General features: G+C 39.9%; 1 protein-coding gene across 1 annotated transcript in view; it reads right to left on the reverse strand.

Moving 5' to 3' along the window:
* lgr6 (leucine-rich repeat containing G protein-coupled receptor 6) overlaps nucleotides 1-26,323 on the reverse strand; it is a 261,234-nt gene extending 234,911 nt beyond the window's left edge. Inside the window, exon 1 of the mRNA XM_080210083.1 lies at nucleotides 26,064-26,323. Within this exon, the coding sequence (XP_080066209.1) occupies nucleotides 26,064-26,254 (191 nt within the window). The 5' untranslated portion in view covers nucleotides 26,255-26,323. The remainder of the gene's footprint in view (nucleotides 1-26,063) is intronic.
* Between the last annotated feature and the right edge of the window lie 540 nt (nucleotides 26,324-26,863).

The following is a 26,863-nucleotide window of genomic DNA, read 5'->3' on the forward strand; positions in this document are numbered from 1 at the left end:
GGTGGCATGTTAATGGAAAACCTAAAGTATCCTACAGGCTTTGAATTCTGCCTCTTGTCTAGGAAAATTGAACTTGGCTTAGCCCAATGACATTAGTATTTTAATGCTCAAGGTCATTGAGTCTGCTAACATTAAAATATTTAAATATCATAGACCAGCCTCCTGGCGTGCATTTCCTGCCAACAGGAGGTGGCGCATTATTTGTTTGTTGTGAGATTCTCTGATCCCACTGCTGCCGATGGAAATTCCCATTGATGCCAGCCATGCCGGTGGGAAACCCGCGGATGGGCTGCACTGCCAACGGGACCAGAGAATCCCATTGGCGTGAACGGCCGAAGAACTCCAGCCTATATTTAAGAAGTTTCCAGATTATCCACGGAACCAATTTAGTTGACTTATGAAATATAAGCATTGAGATCTGACTATTTATGTAATAATAGGATGGTCAAACAACAGCTCTATGAAATGTTTTATCTTCCTTTCAGTTTGATTGCTGATTCTTTATTCACAGTACAATATAAAAGCTACCCAGATATCTAATTAATATTGCAGCATTTCTATTGCAGTTATCTAACTGTGCTGGTTTTTTTGTAAAATCCCCCAGGTCACCACACTCTAGCCCCAGTTCGGGTACATGGAGGGAGAATTTAGCATGGCCAATGCACCTAAGCAACACAGTTAGATAACTGCAATAGAATTACTGCGGTATTAATTAGATATCACTCATTGCAGTGCTAATGTAACCCTACTTGTGACGCTAATAAAGAAACTTTATTAAAAGACAATTACATATAGCTCTTGAGGATAAAGGGACCAAGGGATATGGTGGAGGAAGACCGGATCAGGATAGTGATTTTTATGATCAGCCATGATCAAAATGAATGGCAGAGCAGGCTCAAAGGGCTGAAAGGTCTGCTCCTGCTTCTAGTTTCTATGCTTCTATATTTCTTTTACAGAGGTCTGCCAGTCATAGTACATTGCTCACGAGCATAATGTGATTTTTTTTTAATGTGTTAAACCACTAAGATACCAACTAGTTTCATGAAGAATAACATGCCAACTAAAGAACAACTCCCACTCGATCCTGTTATGATGGCTCCTAATTGCAGTAATATGCAAAGAAGCCTTTTCAAAAACTTTCTAAAAAAAATTAAAAACTGTATTCGTTTCTCAAAGTTACAAAGCTCATGCACTGAGCAGACAGGGCAAGCCCTTAATCCATCTCCTTGCTTACTCCAAAATCCAAATTCAAATTGAATCCAATTCATGGTCCCCACAAGAAAAACAAACAAGATCCAAGCTGACAAGATAAGGATTACACCTGATCTTGTGATTGATCTGACGCTGATCTTAGCCAAAAGGCCGAGCCAAAAGCCTGAAAAATCAGCAAAACTAAAGTGGATATTTACCTTGAGAGGCTTGATATTAAATGGAATAATTTCTGTCAAGCAGCTTACTAACCCTACCTTAATGTCAGCCTGCCAGCACACACTTGACTGAGAACTCTGATTTAGTTTCACATCATATAAATCAGAATACTTTATTGGCATGTACAAATTTAAAAAAAGACAGTAAAATCTACTATCTCTGATGAAGCGAGCAATGATGTGCAAAACGTCACTTTCAGAGATTAGACTTTGCAGCAAAACCTTCAGAAAGAAATGATAGAGTAGGTAAGCTCCTTCTCTTCTATTACTTTCTCTGAATAAAATAAGCCAATTTATTTTATCTCAGGGATAGCTTTGGTGGGGCTTTCTTTAGACATGGAGTCCAACATTATTATTACAGATTTGTGAGGATCTAATAACTCTTCATAAAAGTAGTCATCCGTCTTACTGAAGTTCAAACATCCAAACCAATGGAGCTGCAGTTGTGGGTAAAACCACCTTATCTCCATGAGTTTCAATTATAAAATAACAACTGTACATCAGACAGACCTTTGTGCCATACTGATGTACTAAAAGTTTCACATAGATTGTACATTATCCTTGAGATACAGAAATTTGCTGCACAAAATTTCATCAAGACAAATTAGCTAAGAAACTAAATACGGGAAGGTTGATAAAATCAGAGCTTCCGTAATGTTTCGTTTAAAAGGACTGGTAAGTAAGACAGTGGCAAAATTGTGGCCCAGAAATTATGTTATGGACTGTTATAAGTACCTATGGACACTAGACTTTAGATGAGATTTCTCTTTCCACAATTTTTCCAGAAATGTTAACCCATTTTGGGAAAACATAAATGAATAAAGGCATTTTAGACAAAAATATTAGGGATGTTTTCCTGTGTTTGCATTTTATTATCTGAGTGAGGTAAAAATTAGAAAACTAGGCAGGTTTCTTTACTGGTATGTGCTCTGATCTGCCTGATTTTATGATGTTTGCTGTGCTCAGATGATGCAGTGCATGTGGGTTTAAATCCAATATCAATTTGCCCTATTAGTGGTACAATTATGAGGTTCCACAGGTTATGCTTTGGGATTGTTTCTTTAAATTTAGGGTAAATGAAGGGGCCATGTGCTCAGCTGTCTGCCTGACAGTAAGCCTGGGTGGTTTGAGTGTTAGTGACTGAAGGAAGGTTTAGACTGTTTTACTGAGAAGAAGGTGCCAGGAATATGCTTGGAGATAATGGTAGCAGTCTCTGAGTTTACTATGAGTAGCCTCTCTCAAAGGTGGTATTAGTTTGTAAACAGTTGTGCCACTGTCCATTTACTTCCAATATGAAAAAAAGTTAGGATCAGAGATAGCTAACAAACATTACTACCTGGATGCATGAATAATATGTTCTAGTTGCTATATGGAACAGGGCAGAGGAATTCATTTTTGAGTTGAGGCTACTGGCTTACCTACAAACCAATGAATATCACAGACAGACATCAGAGGTTCAGTGTGGTCAGCAGACAAAGAAACTACCTAGCTTTGTGAGCTACCATTGCTGGATGCAGGAGAGAGATAGTCTCAAGTAAAACAGACAGCAACCTGGGCTTTATTAATGGGGGCATTGAGTGCAGGAGCAAGAATGTTCTGCTGAATTTCTAGTTCATAAAATCCCTGCGGTGCAGGAGGAGACTACTTAACCCATTGAGTCTGCATGACAACAATTCCAGCTAGGCCCTACCCCGTAACCCCATTTATTTACCCTGCTAAGCCCCCTGACTCTAAGAGGCAATTTAGCATGGCCAATACACCTAACCTGCACATCTTTAGACTGTGGGAGGAAACCAGAGCATCCGGAGGAAACCCTACACAGACACGGGGAGAATATGCAAACTCCACACAGACAGTGACCCGAAGCAGCCATCCAAGAATTTCAGGGGATTTTTCCAGGCATGGACAAAGGAATAATCATTGGAATAGTCTCTAAAGCTGGCGGTGGATTTAATAGACATACCAAAAATTGTAGAAAGGGGCTGGAGACGGTCACTGGAAGTTACTACTCAGTGAAATGGAGATACAAGAGCCTATTGGAAGATAAGAACAATCCTATGGACTAGTTGTAAAAAGAACTGTAATTCTGCAGAGAATGTACTGTGTAATAAGTATATGTAAATTCTTCTCTGTCATGTAAGGTACAAGTTGCCTACAAAAAGAAAATAGTATTTAATCAGTAGTCCTTTTAGTTATTTGTTCCAGTACAAGGGTTAAAACATGAAATTTTGTCGTGTCATTCTTTCAGCTATCAACTGGAAGTTCAAATCTCTTTTTAAAAGTTATATGTCTCTATGGAGCTTGTAAGATTGGACACTTACACAATTGCACCACATTGTGTCATTTCAATGCCTTTGATTTCCAAAAAAAACGCTTGGATTCAAGCTCTTTTAAATTCTGGTGGATAATCAAGAACATAACCGAAAGAATGATAAAAGATACACTGCAGGAACATAAAATCTAGAGGAAAGATATATGTAGCTCTTTAAGTAACACCAGTAAAGTGGTTACTCATCATTGACAACCAGTATATTTGGTGTCAATCTGCCTCATTCTTACTTAGTTCCAGGCTGGGATTTTCTGACCATTCATGCCAGTGGGATTCCACAGCAATGAGCAAAGATTTTGCCTGTGGCCAAATTCTCCATCTTCACTGCAACGAGAGCATGGCGTGGACAGGCAGTAAGATCATGCCTTTAGTCTTAAAGTTTTTTTTTGTGTACTTTAACAGAAAAATAGCAAACATGTTTTACAATACAACATTACTGTTCTTCTATAATCCAGTTTTGCCTTTTCACAAGTAATGGTAAAGAAAATTCTCTGGCACAAAACTAAATCTCCATAAAAATGATTTGGTTACATATGCAAAACAATCCAAAATTGTTGTACACTTTCTAACTGCACCTGAAACTGACACGCATTATATTGCCACTGTTTCATAAGAACATAAGAAATAGGAGCAGGAGTAGGCCATCTAGCCCTTCGAGCCTGCCCCGCCATTCAATAAGATCATGGCTGATCTGTCGTGGCTCAGTTCCACATTCCCACCCTCTCCCCATAACCCTTAATCCCCTCTCTTATCAAAAACCCATCAACCCGCGTCTTAAAAATATTTAGCGAGGTAGCCTCCACCACTTCAACGGGCAGAGAATTCCAGAGATTCACCACCCTTTGAGTGAAGAAGTTCCTCCTCAACTCCGTTCTAAACCGCCCCCCCTTTATCTTGAGGCTGTGCCCCCTAGTCCTACTATCCTTTCTGAGCGGGAAGAGTCTCTCCACCTCTATCCTATCCATCCCATTCATCATCTTATACGTCTCAATGAGATCTCCCCTCATTCTTCTAAACTCTAACGAGTACAAAATCCATTTCAAAATCACATTTCACACAGCAGAAGAATCAATTGTGAGTTACTGTAGCTATGCTATGAAATGAATAGCAACTTCTGGCAACCATACATGCAATATTAAATAAGGAAATTTCTTGCACTGATTCTCCGCTCCTCTGCAGGGTGCATAGTTTAAGTTTTTGCAGATGGAAATCAATTGTAAATCTCCAAATTGATATAAACATCCACATTTTACACTATTATTCTGACTATAAAATACCCTTGAAAAAGTTATGCCTAGTTGACTGAGGTGTAATTAGGTTTTCATTGAGGTACTAAGTTATAATTACTGCTGAACCATTTCTCTGGTCCTGAAAGACTTAACTTTATTTTCATGGAGTTCTAAATTTTTCCATTCAATTTCCATAATTTTTAAAATAATTTTTTTTAGTGTTTGTTTCTGATATTTCTGCTTCTAGGTCCATCTGTATGTCCCAATCTTTATTTTATATATAGTTTTACAAAAATAAAGTGAACGGTATACCATGGGCATGATTTTACCAGCTGCTCATGCCCCAGTTACGTTGTAGCAAGGATGGAAAATTTGACACTCAGTCAAATCCCTGCTCATTGCCACAGAACCGGAAAATCCTGCTAGTGTGAATGATCATAAGATTTCAGCCCATGCTTATTAATGGCATGTGGCTATTTTACTCTTAAATGTGATTGGCTGTTAAGCCTGTCTGGTGGCATCACTGTTGCTGGATAACAGAATTTCTCTATGGCTTGTACCAAAACTAAATTAACATCAGAAAGACATGCTACACGGTGCACTAGCCCTTTACAAGCAGCTTTCTTCAAGGCTAGCTCCTTTCCTGGTTAAATAGGTCATCCTTTAAGTTCTGATGTCAAATATCATGCACCTAGCACAGATACATCATGTCAAATGTCCAAGAGGCGTAATGGCTCCATTGTTTAGAACGTCCACACGGGAAAAAAAGGTTAGCTAAATAACCACTTAAATATTACACTGCTGACCAAACATCTAATAGCTAAATTTAATAAATCAAGCATAGTAAAACTTCAAGAAGTACAAGAAACAAACTGAAAACTGTGTCACCAGTGAGTACAGTACTATTAAAATGATGAGTAAACTAATTTATTTCAAACTTTTATTTGGTGCTTTTCTTTTTCACTCATGTATTGGGAAATGACATTTTTAATATAAATGTTTGCTGATGGTTATGAGAGAGAGAAATGACTGAGTAAATGATTTTTAATGAGAACTACAGATTTCACATGGTCTGGTGGAATAGAACATGCATGGTTTATCCAATAACCAATGTCCTGTAACAGCTGGACAGCAACAGACAGGAGAGGCTTAGTTCTTTGAGAAATGATGGTAGATGTTAGAGAGAGAGAGATGCAATGTGAATGTTCAATATTGCTGAAAAGTGAGACATGTTGCCAAAGATTTTTGTCTTACACTTGTCAGAACAGATGCAAATTTGAAGCGATCTCAATAATTTACACTACCAGAGAAAAGTGTGCTGATTGGTTGGGAATTCTAGGCACCCAAAATGCCCATGTAATTCATAAAAGATTCAAGGCTTGAACGTATTCCTTTTATTTGCTTTCGCAGAAATATATGTATATCACTTCTAGCTACTGAAGAAATCCAAATGCAGCAAGACCGAGACAATATCCAGACTTGAGCTAACAAGTGGCAAGTATCATTCACACCACACAAGTAACAGGCAATGACCATGTCCAACAAAGTATGAATCTAACCATTGCTCCTTGAGATTCACTGGCATTACCATCACTGAGGTCCCCACTAACATTCCCCTGGGAATTACCATTGACAAAAAACTGAACTGTACCAGAATAGAAATACTGTGATTACAAGAACAAGTTAGAGGCTGGGAATCTTACAGCAACAAACTCACCTCCTGACTCCCCAAAGTCCTGTCCACCATCTACAAAGCACAAGTCAGGACTGTGATGGAACACTTTCCCCTTGACTAGATGACTGCAGCTCTAACAACACTCGAGAAGTTTGATGCCATCCAGGACACAGCATCCTTCCTGAATGGCATCCCATCCACAAGCATTCATTCTCTCCGCCACCGATGTACAATGTCAGCAATGTATGTACAGCGGGAATTCATTAAGGTTCCTTAGACAGCACATTCGAAACCCATGACCACTAGTATCTGGAAAGACAAGTGCAGTAAACGTATAGGAACACCACCACCTGGAATTTTCCTCCAAGCCACTCAACATCCTGACTTGGAAATATATTGCCATTCCTTCACCCTAATTGGGTCAAAATTGTGAAACTCCTGCCTAACAACGCTGGGGTGCACCTAGGCTAGATGATCTACAGCATTTCAAGAAGGCAGCTCATATCGTGTTCTCAAAAGCAATTAGGAATGGGAACAAATGCTGGGTTAGTCAGCACCGTCCATAACCCACGAATAAATAAAAGAAAGCATAAATGAGCGACATTATTAGGTCCACTGATTATCATAAACTAGTTGTTTAGTGCATCTATTAGTGCATTGTGGATTATTCAGCATGTGCTTCCCAATCGTGGAATCATATCTAACAGTTTACTGTCACACTCAGTAAAAGGCATGTCACAGTCATAAAATTAAACATGGACTGTACTCACATGGCAGCCTCTGCAACTGCCTTTATTAATTTTAAAAATGGACAATGATAAACTGTTAAGTGATGGGTGGCATGGTGGCACAGTGGCTGGCACTATCTCTCTCTCTGCACCTTTCTCTCTCTCTCTTTCTGCTTTTCTCTCTCTCTCAATTCCAGCCTCCAGTCTCTGTGTGGAGTTTGCACATTCTCTACGTTCTGTGTGGCTTTCTTCCGCGTACTCCTGTTTCCTCCCACAGTCCAAAGATTTGCAGGTTAGGTGAATTTGCTATGCTAAATTGCCCCTTAGTGTCTGGGGACTACCAGGGTAAATACCTGGGGTTATGGGAATTAGGCCTGGATGGAATTGTTAGTGCAGGCTCAATGGGCTAAATACCCTCCTTCTGCACCGTAGGGATTCTATTTTATGATTGTCAAGGGGGTCAGATGAGCTTTGCAACTTCAACACAGACTATCAATCTTTCAGGAATTTCTGAACTGAATCATAATGAGTGAAGAATCGTTTTCACTGGATTCACTAAGACACGTGAACTGTCAACTATTATTTTGGTTTATACTTGTAGAAGTATACCATTTTCTTTAGTTGCCTTTTTCTTGAGTATGTTGTGTATGACTGAAGTGAGATAAATATTTTGGGGTAAATTTGTGAATAAATACTCCCCTTTCTTTAACCTGCAAAAGTCTGCTGCTGGTGTTTTTTTTAAACTGAGTATGTACTAACAGGAGCTTAGAAACACAAACATCTTCCTTTCCAAAATACACACTGATTATGGACAGAATAGAAAAAAATTGGAAATTTTGGTTGGACAGAATGGAAAAGAACTGAAAATTTTGGTTCATTTTTCCTCCCTTGTCCAAAACAAGACATTTTAATTTTGGGTTTTGCAAGCATAAATTGTTTGCTCTGCTTATTACAGAAATCCAAAAAAACATTCTCTTTGATTCCATCAGCTAGTTGTTGCGATGAACATCTATATACTTAGCATCACACCAGCACTGAAATTCATACACAAGGGGCTGGATTCTCCAACTTCATTCGCAGCCAGGATTCTCATGACCTGTCGCAGTGAACAGAGATTTGCTGAATACCAAATTCTCCGTCCTCACTGTCAAAGGTGGCAGGGTGTGAAAGGCCAGCGAATTCTGGCCAATGTGTCAAAAAGTGTGGTAGGTAGAATATCTCTTCTAGACTGACAGCAGCAACCTGTTCATGGAAAATACACAAATGTAGCCATTGCATACATGAAGCACTTGCTTAGTCTGTTGTTCAAATTTGTGGAATATTTTGCCTTTCCTTGGTAAGTTGAGATAGGCCAGACCCTTTTTTAGGTCTAAACGTTATGGCCTTTGGTTCATTTGTGAATTTGCATGATACACATCGGATAATGATCTGACCATGATAGCTTTGTTCTGTATCAAGCTTGCAAGATGAAAAAATAGTGAGGGTCCTATTTACAATATTGCTAAAAGGCTAATCCAAAGCACATGAAAGATGTTGCTTTCACCTTCTTTCTGTGGAACAACAAATCTAGACAGACCAGACAGAAAAAATACAATAAAAACTGAGAGAAGCAAGTGATAGTAGAAAAGTTTACAGGTTTTATTATTTATTTTAATATTAATATTATTTTAGCTTTCTCTTCAGTGTAAGCCATTAATTAAAAACTCTGAGCAAACAATGTTGCTTGGGATGAGTTTGTTTCTCTGTGTTGCTGTGGAGGACTGATATTTAGACCAGAGTCAAAGGAGGATGTTTATGATGTGCTTTAGTGGCGACTTTGGATATTGCGGCTGGCGTCAATCAGCCAAGCCCAGACCATGGGGAATAAATAAATAAAGGGCTTTCATCTTAAACAAGTCGTGCAAACCTACTGTGAGATTTGGAGGGGTAAACAATTTCAGATGGTATAAACTGAGGACTCAAGTTTTCAGAGAATATCAAAGTCTCTTGCCTCTTAAACATTTTCTGCAGAGTGTTAGAAAAATAGCGTGGCTATCATTATATCTGCAATGCCTTTATCTTTCAGTATCAGTAAGACGTGCACTATTTTTGCTTTGAACCAATCATGCAATGTATAGTTTTAGTAAGATTGTCGTATGACATCTGTTGCTACTAGACTGCAGTGGATACAGACAGAAACTATACTTCCAGGCCTGACCTACCCAAAAGAAAGATTATATGTAATCTACAAGCATATAGTGACAGATATTAATATCTTTTTATTAACAACAATAATTGGAATTGACTAAACTTCTTTGGATTAAACTCTTATGCCCTATGTGGCTTGAATCAATTTGTTACTGCATTCTGACTGATATTTTAATCCATTCCTTAAAATATTCAAATAGCCATTGCTAAAATAGCAGAGCAATTTTACACAAAGGTATCAAAATGTTTTAATGATAATATCACAATGGAATTTCAATCTTCCTCTCGGGTACACGATTCATTGTTTCTATTTTTGAACCATTCCCATTGTTTTCTATTCATGTGTGAAATCTTTATGGATTGTCAAAAGGACTGTTGCAGATCAGCACCTTGTAGAAAACCTTACTTCAGCTCTGAAAGAAAATCTCTTCTCAGTAAATTGCACTTTTAAAACTTCTGATCGTGAACAGCTCAGCAAGATTTTATTGCAGAAGATTGAATTAAGTGATACATCAGTAAATGTTGCCAAGAGAAATCTCAAGCGTGTCCAGGCCTGCTCCTGATACACCTTAAAAATGATCCGGAATTTTAAAAAGTCAACATCCAAATGTATAGTAGGTTTTTTTTTCGCGTTTGACTGTTGACTTTCAACACAACTATTTCTTTCACAGAAAAAATGTTATGATTCTATTTTGAGGTGACCAGAGCTTGAACAAAAAATTGTTCATTTGTGCTTTCATCATAATGAAGCTTGGCTGATGCATCCGACAAGTGACCGATTGGAACATTACTACAGAGCATTTTTGTGACATGCCATCAACAGTCTGGAGTCAGCAAGACTCCACTCTCCAATGATCTTGAGGAGATAAGGAATGCCTCAAAAATTACACTCGAGTTATTTTGGGTGGGTGTAGTCTTTTCAGACTGCAGCAGGTCTATACATAGAATCAGAGAATTCCTACAGTGCAGAAGGAGGCCACTCAGCCCATCGAATCTGCAATGACAACAATTCCACTCAGACCCTATCCCCATGGCCCCACTTATTTATCCTAATTGTCCCCCTGACACTAAGGGGCAATTTAGCATGGCCAATCCACCTAATCTACACATCCTTGGATTCTGGAAGGAACACCCAGTTCCAACGTCCATGAACATCCAGTCCAACATCTCCACATTCTGGGAGGAAACCGGATCACCCAGAGGAAACTCACGTAGCCACGGAGAGAAGGTGCAAACTCCACACAGTCAGAGATCTGGGTTTAATTCTGGCTTCAGGTCCCTGGGGCTGTGAGGCAGCAGTGCTAACCATTGTGCCAATGTGCTGTCCAATTGCCAACTGCCATGTGACTTTATCACTAAACTCCAACAACTGTATCTTACATCCAGTTATCCACTTACTGTATATTGTTTCATTGTAATGATATCACAGATACTTTGAATCCATGCTGGCAGAGATGGATGAATGAGAAACTTTCACAATTTAACATTGACTTTAGTTTGAAGACTTCATAAAATTATAGAATTCAGAAAGAGGCTGTTAGCCCTATCGAGACTGCACCGACTCTCTGGCAGAGCATCCTATCTCTGTAACCCCACATATTTACCCCATTTATCCCCTTAGCCTATACATCTTGGGACACTAAGGGGTAATTTGCCATGGCCAATCTACCTAACTTGCACATCTTTGGACTGTGGGAGGAAACCGAAGCACCCAGAGGAAACCCACACAGACACGGGGTGAACATGAAAACACACAGTTACCCTGGAATCGATCCCGGGCCCTTGGAGCTGTGGGGCAGTAGTGCTAACCACTGTACCACTGTGTCACCCCAAAAAACTTCTGAGGTTTTGCTTTGAATCATCCTTTATATTGGTTAGTATTTAAAATTTGAAGGTGTTTTGAAAATGTTTTCATACTGAAGTCAAAATTAAATCTTTTTTGAGAATTTTCTCATTTCTGTTCAATAAGAAAGTATGAAATAGGAGCTGGAGCAGACCATGTGACTCCTCGAGCCTAATTAGCAATTCAATACTGAGACTGATCTTTCTGCCTTACTCCAATTTCCCACTCTCTTCCCATCTTCGTACATGAGAGACAAAGGATCTATTTACCTTAACCTTGATTATATTCAATGATAGACCATTTGCAACCCTCTAGGGTAGAGAATTCCAAAGATTGTCAGCTCCTTCTGCCAGTAGAAATTTCTTTTCATCCTGTCCCTTTTTCTTCTTTATTGTTTCATGGGGTGTGATTTCACGCACAAGGCCAGCATTTGTTGCCCATCCTTAATTGCCCTTTATCAGAGTGTATTGCCCAGCTATTTCAGGGGGCGATTAAGAGTCAACTACATTCCTAAATGGTCAACACTTATCCTGTGACTATGGACAGAATTTTCCCATCCCACCCACCACAGTAATCGTAGGCTGTGGGGACATACCATACAAAGGTCTGTTAACCTCAGGCAGGATTTTCTGGTAATGAAGTGACCAGGAAAAGTCCTGCCCTACGTCCTTGTATTCTGGAGTACCTTGCCAGGAGAAAAGAATTCTCAGTACCTACCCTATTAGATGCCATCAGGATCTTGTATGTTACTTCCTTCTAAACTCCAGAGAAGACCTAGTGAACTTTCACTATACTGCCTCAAAGGCAAGCATATCCTTCTTTAGATGTGGAGACCAAAACTGTATACAGTGCTTCAAGTTTGGTCTCACCAAAGCCCTATACAATTGTAGGAAACTTTACTTGTTTTTATGCTCAAATCCCCTTCCAATAAAGACCAACATGTAATCAGTCTCCTTAATTTCTTGTGTACCTGCATGTTAACCTCTTGTCTTCTTTGTTTCAGTATACACAAATTTCTCAAGATTTAAAAGTATCACACCTTTTAAAAAATATTCTGCTTTTCTATTCTTACAAGCAAGATGAATGACCTCACAATTCTCTACATTTTGGTTACCTGTCACCTTGGTACTCACCGGCTTAACCTACCGAATCTCTTTGCAACGTCTTCGTGTACCTCTCACAGCTTGCATTCCCACCTAACTTTGCATCATTTGGATACATTACTCTAGGGTAATTTTCCCACCCTGCCCACCACAGGAATTGTAGCAGGTGGAGAACAGACCATGCAAAGTTCCTTGACCTTAGGTGGGATTTTACGGATTTGGGGTGAGCGCAGCTGGAACATCCGCTCTTTGTCTCTCCATCAAAGTCAATAACATAGATGGCAAATAAAAGAATGGTGCAGTCAACCATGGCAAAGACTGCAGACAGGTTAAGGTGAAAGAGGATGGCAGGTTTGTCATAATAAAAATGAAAAATGAAATGATTGCATTCTGTTACACTGCCTGACTTCAGTGAAAAAATGTTATGTTTTTGCTATCTGCAAATGAATTTTAAAGAAATGTGAATTGTAATCTAACCCGTGCAATTTCAAGCTTAAAGTAGAAACTCTACTCCAACATGTAGTAAATTTTTGCTCAATTTTCACATTGGTAATGTCCATTCCACATCCTCAAAAAAAGATATCACCTATGGGAAAGTCTATTTGTAGTGCCAGAGAGTGCTTCCTCCACTTAACATCTCCCTTTCACACTTTGACTGCTTTGTTTAAAGAAATCAACATCCAGATCTATGAAATAAGACACTGCAGTAATTACAAGAGCAGAAATAACATGCCACAATGTATCAGCAAAAGAAAGCAGCTGTCTGATTATCATGATGCCTTCATAAAGGCGTAAAGGACAATTACGATGGTTTCACATTTTTACCACACGTAACTGAATGAATCGTTGTTTGAGACAAAAGTAACTATCTATTTAGAGTTCCCTGATTTCTTTAAATATAATCTGTGCTTATATTTAATAGGGGATTTAGATTCTTCGTGAATATGGACATGTTTCAAAGAGCTAAATAAATAAAACTAAAGCAAATAAAAAAATCACACAAAAGAACTTAATTTAAGTTTTATAGAATGCACCTATTGTTCTTGGAATCTTTTGATCCCCATGATTTATTATTTCACTGTTGCTATAAATCTGATCCCAATCCTGTAAATTGTCATGACATATTACAAAACTGTTATTTTTGGACGGTGCTCATCAGCGTTTTACCTGATGTTGTTACATGATTTTAGTTACAATGCAAATCTATTAAATTATCACAAGCTTTTAACAAAACACTACTGTGAAACTTTCAATGGACTTACTGTTTGGAATAATGAGCCCCTGAGCATGTTGAAATAATCCACTAGGAAGCAACTGGTGCAAGTATTCTGAGTTTCAAAATTGTATGCCTATTTAGGGCAGCTTGGCGGCACAGTGGTTTGCACAGCTGCCTCACAGTACCAGATACTCGGGTTTGATTCCAGCCTTGGGTCTGTGTGGAGTTTGCATGTTCTCCCCATGCCTGCAAGGGTTTTCCACAGGTGTTCCAGTTTCCTCCCATACTCCAAAGATGCACGGGTTTGGTTGATTGGCTATGCCAAATTGCTCCTTGGTGTCAGAACTTGCCGGGTAAATACGTAGGGTTCTGGGGATAGGGCCTGGCTGGGATTATTGTAAGTGCGGGTTCAATGGGCTGAATACTCCTACTGTGCTGTAGGGACCTTATGATTCTATGAATACGGATGATCTCTCACATCTGCATTTTCACATGTTGGCACCTGCACTGCAGGTGAGCTTGCTCTGGGAAAACTAGAATTTATCCCAAGCACTGTTCTCGGAGATCTTGCACAGACACTGTAAGTGGTTTATGAACAGAATTAAAATGATTTGTTTACCTGGGGGAGAATGGTCATATTGGAAGCAGCAGGTGGGGGGTGGCAGGAGGGGGGGGCTTCATCCTTACCTCAAATCTAGAGAAAATATTAGCAGCATTAAGCACTACAGAGCACCATAACAAATATGGAAATAGTTAAACGTTGGTAACTTATTTTCAGATTTCATGGATGTCCCAAATTAAAATGTACTTTCTTGTGAACAGTTCTTGAAAGTGAAACAAGATTCAGTAATGATTACTACCAGATCATCACAACATTAATCACAGGGACCGACATCTCTCACTCCAGAATAGTTCACCTTGGAGAGAGTAGAAATCTAAATCAACAAAACGCAGCACAATCAACACGTTTAGTCTAGTAGGTTTTTGTTGACTTTAGCTACAGTATAACACCATCCATCACCAGTGCATTATATTCAACTTTCAAAAATGTCAAACTTGTATACTTTACCCATTCCTCTTTCCTTGTGTTTCTTTTTCCCTATTGTGTTCATTTAAAACACCATCATAAAGACCCAGGAATCAACATTGAAGTTGCTATGGCTTGACTAGCTAAATAATCAAAATAGTCTAAATATATATGGTATAACCCTGTCAAACTCAAAGACGAAGCAACACTTAGTATACTATGTGCTGCTTTAGCTACCTATTATTTGAAAGGGCATTGAGTTACTGATGATTCATAAAATCCCTAAAGTACAGAAAGAAGCCATTTGGCCCATTGAATCTGCACCAACTTTCTGATAGAGCATCAGGTTAGGTGAATTGGCCATGCTAAATTCTCCCTTCGTGTAGCTGAATGGACGCTGGTGTGTGACAACTTGGATATTTTCACAGTAACTTCATAGCAGTATGAATGTAAGCCTACTTGTGACTAATAACTAAACTTGACTTACTTCTTACTCAGGCCCTCTTCTCCACCCTATCCCTTTAACCCCACACATTTACCATGCTAATTTGTCTAACCTACACATCTTGGGTCGCTAAGGGGCAATTTATCATGGTCATCTTTGGACTGTGGAAGGAAACTGGAGCACCCGGAGAAAACCCATACAGACAGAGGGAGAACATGCAAACTCCACACAGTCTACCCAAGGCTGGAATTGAACCTGGAGCTGTAAGGCAGCAGTTTACCCAGTATCTTTGCATTCACTTTCTTTAACTCTTGGGCTCACCAGTCCCAGTTAAATTGCCTGCTGACCCAATGCGTCTGGACAGTTCAGCTAACCACTGTGGCATCGTACTGCCCATTATTATTTAAATTCAGACTAAATCTGAAGTGACCAGGGAATGTATGATTAACAAATAAAAGTTGGGGTACTGAGACATGCACGCTGTGTAGATCCAGCTCAACTTCAAAGAGACTTCCCTTCTCCCAACACAATGAAAAACTCATGTTTACATTATGCTATAGCAATTATTGGAGGAATAAAGGTGATTCCTCAATCAAAGAGTCTAGTTTATGAAAGATTCATCAAACTCAATTTGGTTTCAGCACAAAATATGGAGAAAGGACCTGATCGATGTCAGATGTAGAACATAAATTAAATTTGTTGTTTTTCAATTCTGAGCTGTCCAGAGGCGTTGGGTCAGCAGGCAATTTAACTTGGGCTGGTGAGCACAAGAATTAAAGAACATGTATGCAAAGATGCTGGGTAAACTTTTTCCTTTCCCCTAACACACAAAGTAATAGATATGTAGGATCAATTCCGCACTAAAACTGTATACTATAACCTGAAATTAACTGCACTGGTGGTATAGGTTACGACTGCCATAAATTAGATGGTTGAGTCCCCCAATCCTCCAGAAACAAATTTATGCTCACATTTGTTGGTCAACTGATTAAAATATACTGTACTATGCATAATGATGAATCAAAAGGTTGACAGCCGTTGACCAATGCATTGATCTCACTGATTTATAGTTCTTAACTAATTCTGATTGGCACCAGCTTTCTGCACCCTGACCGATTATGTATAGGTTATCATTCTAAAAGTGCTTATTAGAGGCAGATGGTAACATTTACCATCTCTCAAATTTAATTGCCTAAATTACTGCAACCCTTTTAGATATTTTGTTTCATTGGTTATGGTAAAATACATTCTGAAGACCTTCTATAACAGAACATGATTTTTAATGAATCAATTTGTGTATTTAAGAGCCATCATTATAGGCAGATTCCACTACCTCAGTTGACAAATGGCATGGAGAAAGTTGAAGGCATATGGAAGGATCAACCATCATTTTGCTACCGTTATTATTTTGTTGTACTTTATTGGAGCCATAATTGACCTCCTGAAACAGGTTATTATCTATTTAATTGCCTATAGATATGCAATTACAAAGGTCAAAAATATAACTATATACTGTAATCTAATTCAAATCTGCGCTTGCATGAATTATATCATGATATCAGTGTGAGAATAATTCACATTTATGGGACGAGTAGGGAGGTAATCTAACAGTATGATTTCCTTATTGTGGTGGCAACAATTGTATGCTGGATATTTGATTCATTGTCTTTGTGAACTAGGGAGAAATTTCACCGTCTTTGTGGACTATATTTCGTTATGACATTGATACAACAACAGTAATACATTATTTTACTCTTCTTCAGGTAAACAGCAGGCCTGTGGCTTGCAGCATAAGGAAGTTCTTATTTAATTTGTTTAGAGACCTTAGCTAAAGCTTGTAGCCATGATGAATTGAACAGTTTTCCTGATTCAAAATCCAGATCCTGCCTGAATCCAGCTCCTAGCTGCATCGTCCAACATAGCTCCGTAACAGTGTGTGGGAGAACAATGCCTTGCTTCTCCCTATTCAAAACAATTCAGACAATGTACTATCAATAGAAACTCTCCCATCTGTCACATCATGGAACTGTTCCTGAACCGAATAAAGCATTGGCCCAAAAGACGTTGTAGCTAGCCAACAAACAACACCCAACATCAGTTAGAATTTGTTGTTTATTTTCATGACATTTTCTGCGTCATTTTAGATACTTTTTCCCAGTTCAGTGCATTTGAATGGAGAGGTTTCTAGGATGGCAAGCGCACAGTGCCCACAATACTGAGACTTAGTAAGGATTGCATCCTTGTTGACTCTGACAGGCCCCCTGTCATTTTACGCCCAATTGAGTATTGATTGGCAGCCAACAGAATTTCCATTCACCCTAGTCGTACCTTGGAGAACCGTCAGCCATTGAGATTGGTCAACAGCTCTCCAACTCTGCCAGGCACAGTGGCTGGAAGAGGTACTGCAGTGCTGTGGTCAGAGTGGGATTTATATGGCCGTGCTCACCCAAAAGCTGAAAAATCCTGCCTGAGATTAATAGACCTTTGCATGGTCCGTGTCCCTCTTGCTACAATTCCCATGGTGGGCAGGACAGGAAAATCCCATCCTAAGCCCGTGGGCTGCATCCCAGCTAAATATCAGGGCTCCTGGGCATAAAAAGATAGGGTATGCCCAAATGTATCAGAAGGTGGTGGTGGTGGTGGTGGTGGGGGGGGGGGGGGGGGGGTGGGGGGGGAGGAATCTCAGTGTTAGGTGGTAGGCCACGGTGGGGAAAGGCTGCAGTTTCGCGATCCCTGAGGGAGGGAGTCCAAATCTAGAGGTGCCTTTTGATTGCGGCAGCCCACCTCCAGCCCACCCGGGATCAAGAGCTGATCCAACCAGCGCCCAGCAGCCAAGAAATTGAGGCAGGGCGGGAAAAGGCCCTTAAGTAGCCATGTCCTTAGGATGAACAATGTATAATTGTTGATGTAAATATTTTATTGAGAAATGGAGATGATTGAAGAGAACGGGATGGAAAATAAAAGCACCACAAGGACACACTAAAGGTTCCCCTGATCCAGTGCATCATGGTTGTCAACTCTTGGCCACTGGCTGCTGCAAATGATAGGACAGGACAAGTGAGAGTCTTTGAGACACAATGTCATGCCAGGGTCAAAAGAAAGAGGGAGAATTGGTGATGCCAGATGATCAAAACAGAACCTCCGCCCCAAGAACATGAGGCTTGTGATAGGCAATATCCATCAGTACACTCATCTCATCTCTCATGAACTTATGCTCTCTTCATTGCTGGCACTATCACCCTCAAGTTCAAGTTACATGTTAATAGTAATAACTGAAGACAGTAATTGAGTTGAATTGCTCTTGGGTTTTATACAGTCTTTGCTGCAGGAATAGACATATTGAGCTACAAAATTGTTTCACATTCCATATTTGATGTTTTCATATTAGTCATTTTAAAAATGTACACATTTTTAAAAATCTCCATTACAAATAGAGAATCCTTCCAAAAACAACCTTATATAAGTTTCTTTTTACAATCCTTTTACTGTATGGCTCCTAGAGTCTATGCAATCTCTAAATAAATTTTCTTTCAACTTTTAATATAGAATGAAAATTGAGATTAACTGAATAATGGATTTATAGTTTTGTACTGAATGAGCCCAAAAGCTGGGCTTGGGTACAGTTACAAAGTTAAAGCAATCCCCAATATTAGTGGACAGTCATGAACATTATGAAATGTAAATATGTAAGCAAGCATCTGAAAAACTGGGGATTCCAGATAAAAGATGGCAAATTCTACAAACATGCACAGTAATCTCGCACATAAAAGTAGGGAGGTCTTGCTGCGGCTATATAGGGCATTGGTGAGGCCGCTGCTGGGCGCCGTACTTACGCAAAGATATTTTGGCCTTGGAGGGAGTGCAGAGGAGGTTTACTAGGCTGATGCCGGAGTTGAGGGGGTTGAGCTATGAGGAGAGGCTGAATAAACTAGGCTTGTACTCGTTACAGTTTAGAAGAATGAGGGGAGATCTCATTGAGACGTATAAGATGATGAATGGGATGGATAGGATAGAGGTGGAGAGACTCTTCCCGCTCAGAAAGGACAGTAGGACTAGGGGGCACGGCCTCAAGATAAAGGGGGGGCGGTTTAGAACGGAGTTGAGGAAGAACTTCTTCACTCAAAGGGTGGTGAATCTCTGGAATTCTCTGCCCGTTGAAGTGGTGGAGGCTACCTCGCTAAATATTTTTAAGACGCGGGTTGATGGGTTTTTGATAAGAGAGGGGATTAAGGGTTATGGGGAGAGGGTGGGAATGTGGAACTGAGCCACGACAGATCAGCCATGATCTTATTGAATGGCAGGGCAGGCTCGAAGGGCTAGATGGCCTACTCCTGCTCCTATTTCTTATGTTCTTATGTTCTTAAAGGATGAACTGCAAATAGAATGTATCAATGGAAGATGTGAAGTTGCACATATTGCTACCTAAGACGAGGAAATATATATTTTTAATGAAGAATACTTAATTTAATATAGTGGTAAAGTTCTGAGTGTAGTATTGATGCAAACATAGAAAGTGTTGTCACAACAGAGTGTATCTTATGCAGAACCAGAAAAATATTGGGGTGTAGAAGAGGGCAGTAATTTCAAGATGTTGATGTTGACATTTTATAATTATATATGACAGACCACACAAACTATCTATTGTACCTTTTCAAAATATGAAGATACAAAAGGACTGCATGAATTTTAATTGCTGAGCTAACAAAGGTTAAAGAAGTTAAGTCATTATCATTGTTAGAAAATGATCAAAGGACAGATCCTTAATTATTCCCAAATGGTGAAATAATTAAATATTGAGAACAGTCAGTAGATTAGGCAAAGAAATATTTTGTGTAAAAAGAAATGTAAGATGTAATTATAAATTTTAAAAATGTTATTATAATACACCAAATTGTCCTTATGTTGAACTACTGAGGTAAGGAATAGACTGCCACCTAGTGCATACAATGCTGATACAGTTAAACTGTTCAGCAACGATGAGATCGATTTATGATTCTGCAAAGAACAGAGACGGTTTGGGTTGAATTAAATGAAAAATTGGTCAGGTTGCATTTTGCATCAGATTTAGCTTTTAGAGCAGGTTAATGTGCAGAAAATATCTACATTTATTTCAATATTTTTCACTGTGAGGAATGTCCTTAGCCCCTTGTGCATCTTGTGCCAACTATATCCAAGAAAACAGATGGGTAACCTAACAATAGGTGAGCATTTCAACAGGCTGCTGGAAGGGGCACATGGCAATCCAGAGATGATGCCCCCTCTATTTTCCCACCCCTAGCAAGGCATTGGAAAACAGAAACTCAGCAAAATGGAGTTTCAAACCTGAACATGGTGCTGTCTCAACATCATGCACCACTTCTGTCCCTACGTTATTCTTAAGAAATTACACTAGCCTGGACCTTGTACCCTCTAAATTAAGTTAAACAGAGCTGCAATGCAAGGATGCCTGCATGTAAGGGCATCAAACAAGCACACCAATCTCTCGTATTGCCTTAGGACACATGAAATAGATTGAATTTGCAGCTGAAAAGATGAGCATTCATACACAACACCAAACTGGAGGGTTTACACTGCCAAGTTTTTTTTTGTCTGAGAACAGTCTCTGTACCTGCTTTATTCTAGTGCAAACTTGGCAGTGCAAGTGAAGATTTAAGATTGTGAATGATATGATGTACATTTATTATAGGTTATTAACACATCAGTATATGCTTAGCACATTGTGGAGTGCTAAACTTGATAACAGGTTGCTAGAATCTAAATAAAGGCACACCTTTGAGCTCATTATAGAAATGATGTTACTTTTTGTTTAGTGCGCATTTTTCAAGCTTGCTTTCAGTTGCAGTCACAATAATGAAAGAAGACTCTGATGGTGAGCCAAGCCATATTCTTATCCTAGATTTACAGCCAATCTAAACATTTATCTATCATGATCCATAATCTAAGATATATTTTACCATTTGGAGTTATCTTCAAAATTGCAAATAAAATGCAAGGAATGTAAGTGAGACGAACATTTTAAGCAAGGCATAACATTTCAAAACATCAAAGGTAACATCATCAAAGAGGTCTGACTTGCAAAAAAAAAAGTTGCGGCACAAATTCTTGAGCATGTTCCACACACATGCTTGGTGTATGCCAAATGCCTTCAGTGTGATTGAATTCAGTCTAACTACAGACAATGTTACCTGTTGAGAGTGACATGGGGCTGACAGTGCAAGCCTTGTTGGCAGTCAGATCTTATTGCCTGGCCAAGAAAATGGAGCTCTGCACATACATGCTGATTACCATCCCAATGTTAGAGGTAACTTATTTTGTCAGCTCTCATTAAAAAAAAGTGATTGAAAGATACAATGACGCCTATTGCTTTACACCTGGATGTAGTTCCTTTGTAGCAAGTGTGAAACTGAAGCAGTGGGAGGTTACCTCATCTTTTACCAAGCTGTGGAGTTGCCAGCGTTGGACTGGGGTAGGTACAGTAAGTAGTGTCACAACACCAGTTAAATTCCAACAGGTTTATTTGGTAGCACGAGTTTTGGAGCACTGCCCCTTCATCAGGTGAGTGGCAGTAGTCATCTTTTATCAAATCAGACCGACACAACCTGGTCTTCCAATTACATCATGCAGCTTGCACAATGCAATTCTAAGATTATTTCACATCAATATAAATATATACAATGCATTTTACAGAATATTGTCTCTGGGAATATTTGCACTCTCTTGCTGCTCAACAATTATGTATGATAAAAGACATCTTGGTGGCATAGCGGTTAGCACTGCGGCCTTACAGTACCAGGGAGCCGGATTGAATTCCGGCCTTGCGACACTGTTTATGTGGTGTTTGCTTGCTCTCCCCATGTCTGCATAGGTTTCCTCTGGGTGCTCTGGTTTCCTCCCACAGTCCAAAGATGTGTGGATTAGGTTGTTTGACCATTCTCAATTGCCCCTTAGTGTCAGCAAGATTAGTGAGGCTATGGGGTTAGGGCCTGGGTGGGATAGGTGTTGGTGTAGGCTCGATGGGCCAAATTGCCTCTTTCTGCACTGTGATGTTTCTAGGATTCTATGATAAAAGTGAAATACTGTGGATACTGGAATCTGAAACAAATTCAGGAAATGCTGGAAAATCTCAGTCGGTCTGACAAGAGAGAGAGGGAGAATAGAGTTAATGTTTGGAGCCTGGCTGACCCTTTGTCAAAAAAAAAGCGTGATTTCAAGAAAAAAGTAGACATAGCTCTTGGGGCCAAGGGAATTGAGGGATATAGGGGAAGGTGGGATTAGGATATTGAATTTGCTGATGAGCCACGATCAAAATGAATAGCAGAGCAGGCTCAAGGGCCGAATGGCCTTCTCTTGCTTCTATTTTATATGTTTCTAAGTTTCAGATTCAAAAAGTTGGCTCTATTCTCTCCCCACAGATGTGTCAGACCTCTAGAGGTTTTCAAGCATTTTCTGGAATTCTTGATAATATTTGTACTGTGTGTGATGGACTGATGCAATTTATTTGATCATTTCAGTTTATGAATTATATATCAGTGTTAATTAAAGGGTAACACTTGTCAATGAGTTGCCAGGTGCCTGCAATATATTAGTTACAGCAGCACCTACTATCTAGTTTAGTAATGTGTGCGTGTGTGCGGCGGGAAGTTGTTGCCACAGTTCTGTAAAACAATGAGACCAAAATTATAAGACGCGTGACAACCCTTACAACTGTTTAACAGCCTTCCAGCTATTTGTATTTTCCATTAAGTCCGATCTCTATCAGTTCATATTCAGCCTGTAACGCTCAGGTAATTTGTATTTTGTAACAAATCAATTTTATAAAGGGTTTACATTTGAAGAATTATATTGGAAAAGGAGATTACTCAAAACGCTTGCGATATTCAGATGTTTCCTTTCAAAAAAAATTACATTTATAAACGCAAAATGTAGCTGTAAGACACTATCTGCGGGAAGATATTCAGAGGTACAGGTGAGTTCGACTGCATCATTGCCTGAAGCCATTGCCTTTGAGCGCGTACAATACCAAAGGCATCTTACTGATGACTGTACATTTCCAACGATTTCAAACATGCTTAAATGTAGATGATAGCCAAACATCTTCAGTGATCTTCCCAAGCAAACACACTTCTTTTGTTAGCCGGGGGCTGATTTATTCCCGCAGTGCAAAAAGAAGGGTAAATGTTGATTTAAGTTTGTGAATCAGTGTAAACGCGCTTGTTAAGATCGTCGTGAGAATAAAGTAGGAACGAGCACGTTACAGATTCCCAATTGTAGGGGAATTTAAACGCTATTCCATACATAACTTAAAACAAAATAACATGTGCATGATTAGTGGAGAACTTAATGATCAGTTTTAACTACAGGATTTCTAGTTGGAATGTGCAATGATATATATTTACACTTAGAATCTCAGTCGGAAGGACAAAATCCATCCACATTTCCATACCGAATCAAAGCAAGTTCAAATGCGTGCGTTAATTAACGCAATGTTCTACTTCCGAACCCAGTGACATGTTTCAATCTCTACCCTGACTGATTGCCCTCTTTGTCGGTTCCCATTTGTTAATGTTTAGTCGGTTTAATTTATTCTGCGTGTTCTTAATCTTTGGTCGACCTGCTGTAACGAGCAAACACAGTGAGGGTGAACCGTGGTCGTGATGGGGCACGATTTGCTCACCGACTAGTGCCAGCACCAACCCCCTTCCTCCGCGATGTCGGCATTCTGCGATTTCCCAACACAAACACCTGAGTCCGGTGCCTTTGCTGGCTGCCGGCAGTCAGAAGAGCGCTGCACATTGGCTCAGGTCGAGATTATAATCGCGCACTGGGCACGTTTGAAGTCAGCTAATCTTCGTTTTGCGGTTAAAATTACGAAAATATCCATTGCGCAAATATATGGCCAGCGTGACTTTAAACAGGAAGGGAAATATTCGCATTGCCCCGCGAGGGGAAGGGCGCCGCACAATCTAATTGGAAGCAACACGCTGCTGTAAGGTTGCGGGATTTTAGTGTGTGTTTTAGGGAGAGATTTAGGGCACTGCTTGTAAAGCATTGCAAAGAAATCGGATTAATATTCCTGGCAGGTGCAGCACTAAAGGCAATTTCTAAAAGCTTTTTGATGTGCCTGCCTATTTCTGAGCATGTCAGTATATTGTTGCAGCCTGCTTGTCTTTCATATAAAGTTTCAGCTATTTAAAATTCTAAGCACAGGGCGGAAATTCTTCTCCTTTCCCTTTTAACCAACCGACGGAAGCGAGTAATTGCTTTTTTAAAAAGAGAAACTATTCCTGGCACCGGACACTCGTTCTGCCTTCGTGACAGTGAAAGAAATAAGGTACAGTTTTTCCCCGGCAGGCATGTGCTTTGTGACAGCGGACGGATGCAAGTGTAATGCTATTGCAATGTTGGTGTACTGTTATCGCAATTTATTGTAATGTTATTGCAATGATACTGTAATATTGTTGCAATATTATTGCGATGTTACTGTAATGTTGTTGTAATGTTATCGCAATGTTACTGTAAAGTGTTGTTGTAATGTTACTGTGATGTTGTTGCACTGCTACTGTAATGTTGTTGTAATGTTACTGTGATGTTGTTGCACTGTTACTGCAATGTTACTGTAATGTTGTAATGTTACTGTGATGCTGTAATGTTATTGCAACGTTTTGTAATGTCATTACAATATTACTGTGATAATTGTAATGTTATTGTACTGTTACTGTGATGCCGTTGCATTGTTACTGTGATATTGTTTAATGTTATTGCAATGTTACTGTGATGTCGTTACAAAGTTTTGTAATGTTGCTGCAATGTTACTGTAATGTTGTTGTAATATTTTGTAACGTTGTTGCAATGTTATCCTCTCGCACCGCTCCAATGGGTCCCTCAGTAAATCACATCTCAACAAGAGTTAAACAAATCTTTCAGTACATCGGGAGCGCACTCTGAAAGCTCTGAGCCACAATGTACAGGAGTTTTGTTGAATCAGTAACTTCTTATTCACTCCGTCCCAGCTAAGCATCATTGATCTTATGAATCTAGAGATATCTTACTCCATCGCTGTTATTGACCAATATGTCAAGACCTTCAGCCATGCAAACAATCACCATTATCAAGCATAACCATTTAACACTCATCTCAATGAACACAAACAGTCCCCAAGTCCAAGTCAGATATGTATACACACCGAAAAATTCCTTCGGACTATCTGGGGTAACCATTAAAGTTTTTCCTTAGTTCATTCCCCCGCCCACCCCCCGCCTCCTTCCCATGCAATGGTTCTAATCCCAGAGCAATAAGAACTAATTAAATTGATTTGGACGTGCATTATTTCTGAGCATATTATTATCGTCACGGACGGAGGCCACTCGGTAGATTGTGTCTGAGCCGGTGCTTTGGAAGAGTTACCCAATTAGTCCCCCCCCCCCCAGCCCCGCCACCTCCCGCCTTTCCCTCTATACCCTATGCATTCCTCCCTTTACAAATGTCTATCCAATTTCCTTTTAAAGGCTAGAATTGGACCTGCCTCCTCACCATTTCGGACAGAAAGCATAAACATCCATCACCAACATTCAGCACTTCACAATTTTCTTATATTAACGAAAAAGCACAGTTGCCCTTTCTCTGGACTGCACACCAGTCTAGAGAAACGGCTGAAGGGCTAGCATGAGACAGTAAAGAGAAGCCCCCTTCCTTCAGTTGGCGTTAATCAACTTTTCACGTTTAAACACTGCTTTCTCTCTGCAAGCCTTTGGTTCTGTGGCATTCTCTGTAAGACCAGAGGGGGTGAGGGGAGCCCCCTTTTACATTCATTGATTGCTGTACACACAGCGGGTCAGTAATATTGCAGGCACTTACAGGTAGGACGTCAACGGGCTCAAGTCTTCCGGCAGAGCTGTAAGCCCCAGTTCTGAGCAATCGACCCACAGCAAGATGCCATCCTCTTCACAGTGGCACAGAGCCGGGCAGGGAGGGCTGGTTGGTTCTTGGCTCGTGGAGGCATACCCAAGGGCAGCGAGGAGCAGCGGCGGCAGCCAGGACACGGGCATTCTCCTGCGAGATGAATGGGAGCGCTTTGGATGTCACTTTCAGTAACACACGTGTGTGGATGTAGATTTCTGCAAACTTCACCCAGCTCTGACTGCAAGCGTATCTACCTATTGTAGTGCAGGGGAAAGCACGCCTTCCCCTCATTGGCTGGCGTCGGAGACTGAAATTGAATGATTGATCGCCGTGGGAGGAGCTTTGCCAGCTCTTTTCTCCAAGACATGCCAAGATTACATGATAGGTTGGTTAACCAATATTTAATTCGAAGTTACCCCTCGTCTATTCTGCAGAGAGAAAGTTTTGCATCTTATCATTCAGTTCAGTCACACAATCTATGAAGTTACTGGTCTCACTAAGGCTTTATTTTTGGTTGAACGAGATATTTTAACCACCTAAGTTATTGCAATTCCGAATTTGGAAAACGGGTTGCTGTTTGCTGCACCTCAGGTGCATGTTCGAGAAGTTTAAAGGCGTAAAGAGATGACTTTGTGAGGGTCTACCGATTTAAAACTGTACTGACGCCAAAAAAAAAGCCACAAAGGAGTTAAACATTAACCTCCCTGGGTGAATGTACTTTGAAACTGTACGATTCAATTGGTGCACGAGTGGCG

Source organism: Carcharhinus amblyrhynchos, chromosome 22 (genome assembly GCF_965287045.1).
Source record: "Carcharhinus amblyrhynchos chromosome 22, sCarAmb.v2.hapA, whole genome shotgun sequence".
Taxonomy (NCBI): Eukaryota; Metazoa; Chordata; class Chondrichthyes; order Carcharhiniformes; family Carcharhinidae; genus Carcharhinus; species Carcharhinus amblyrhynchos.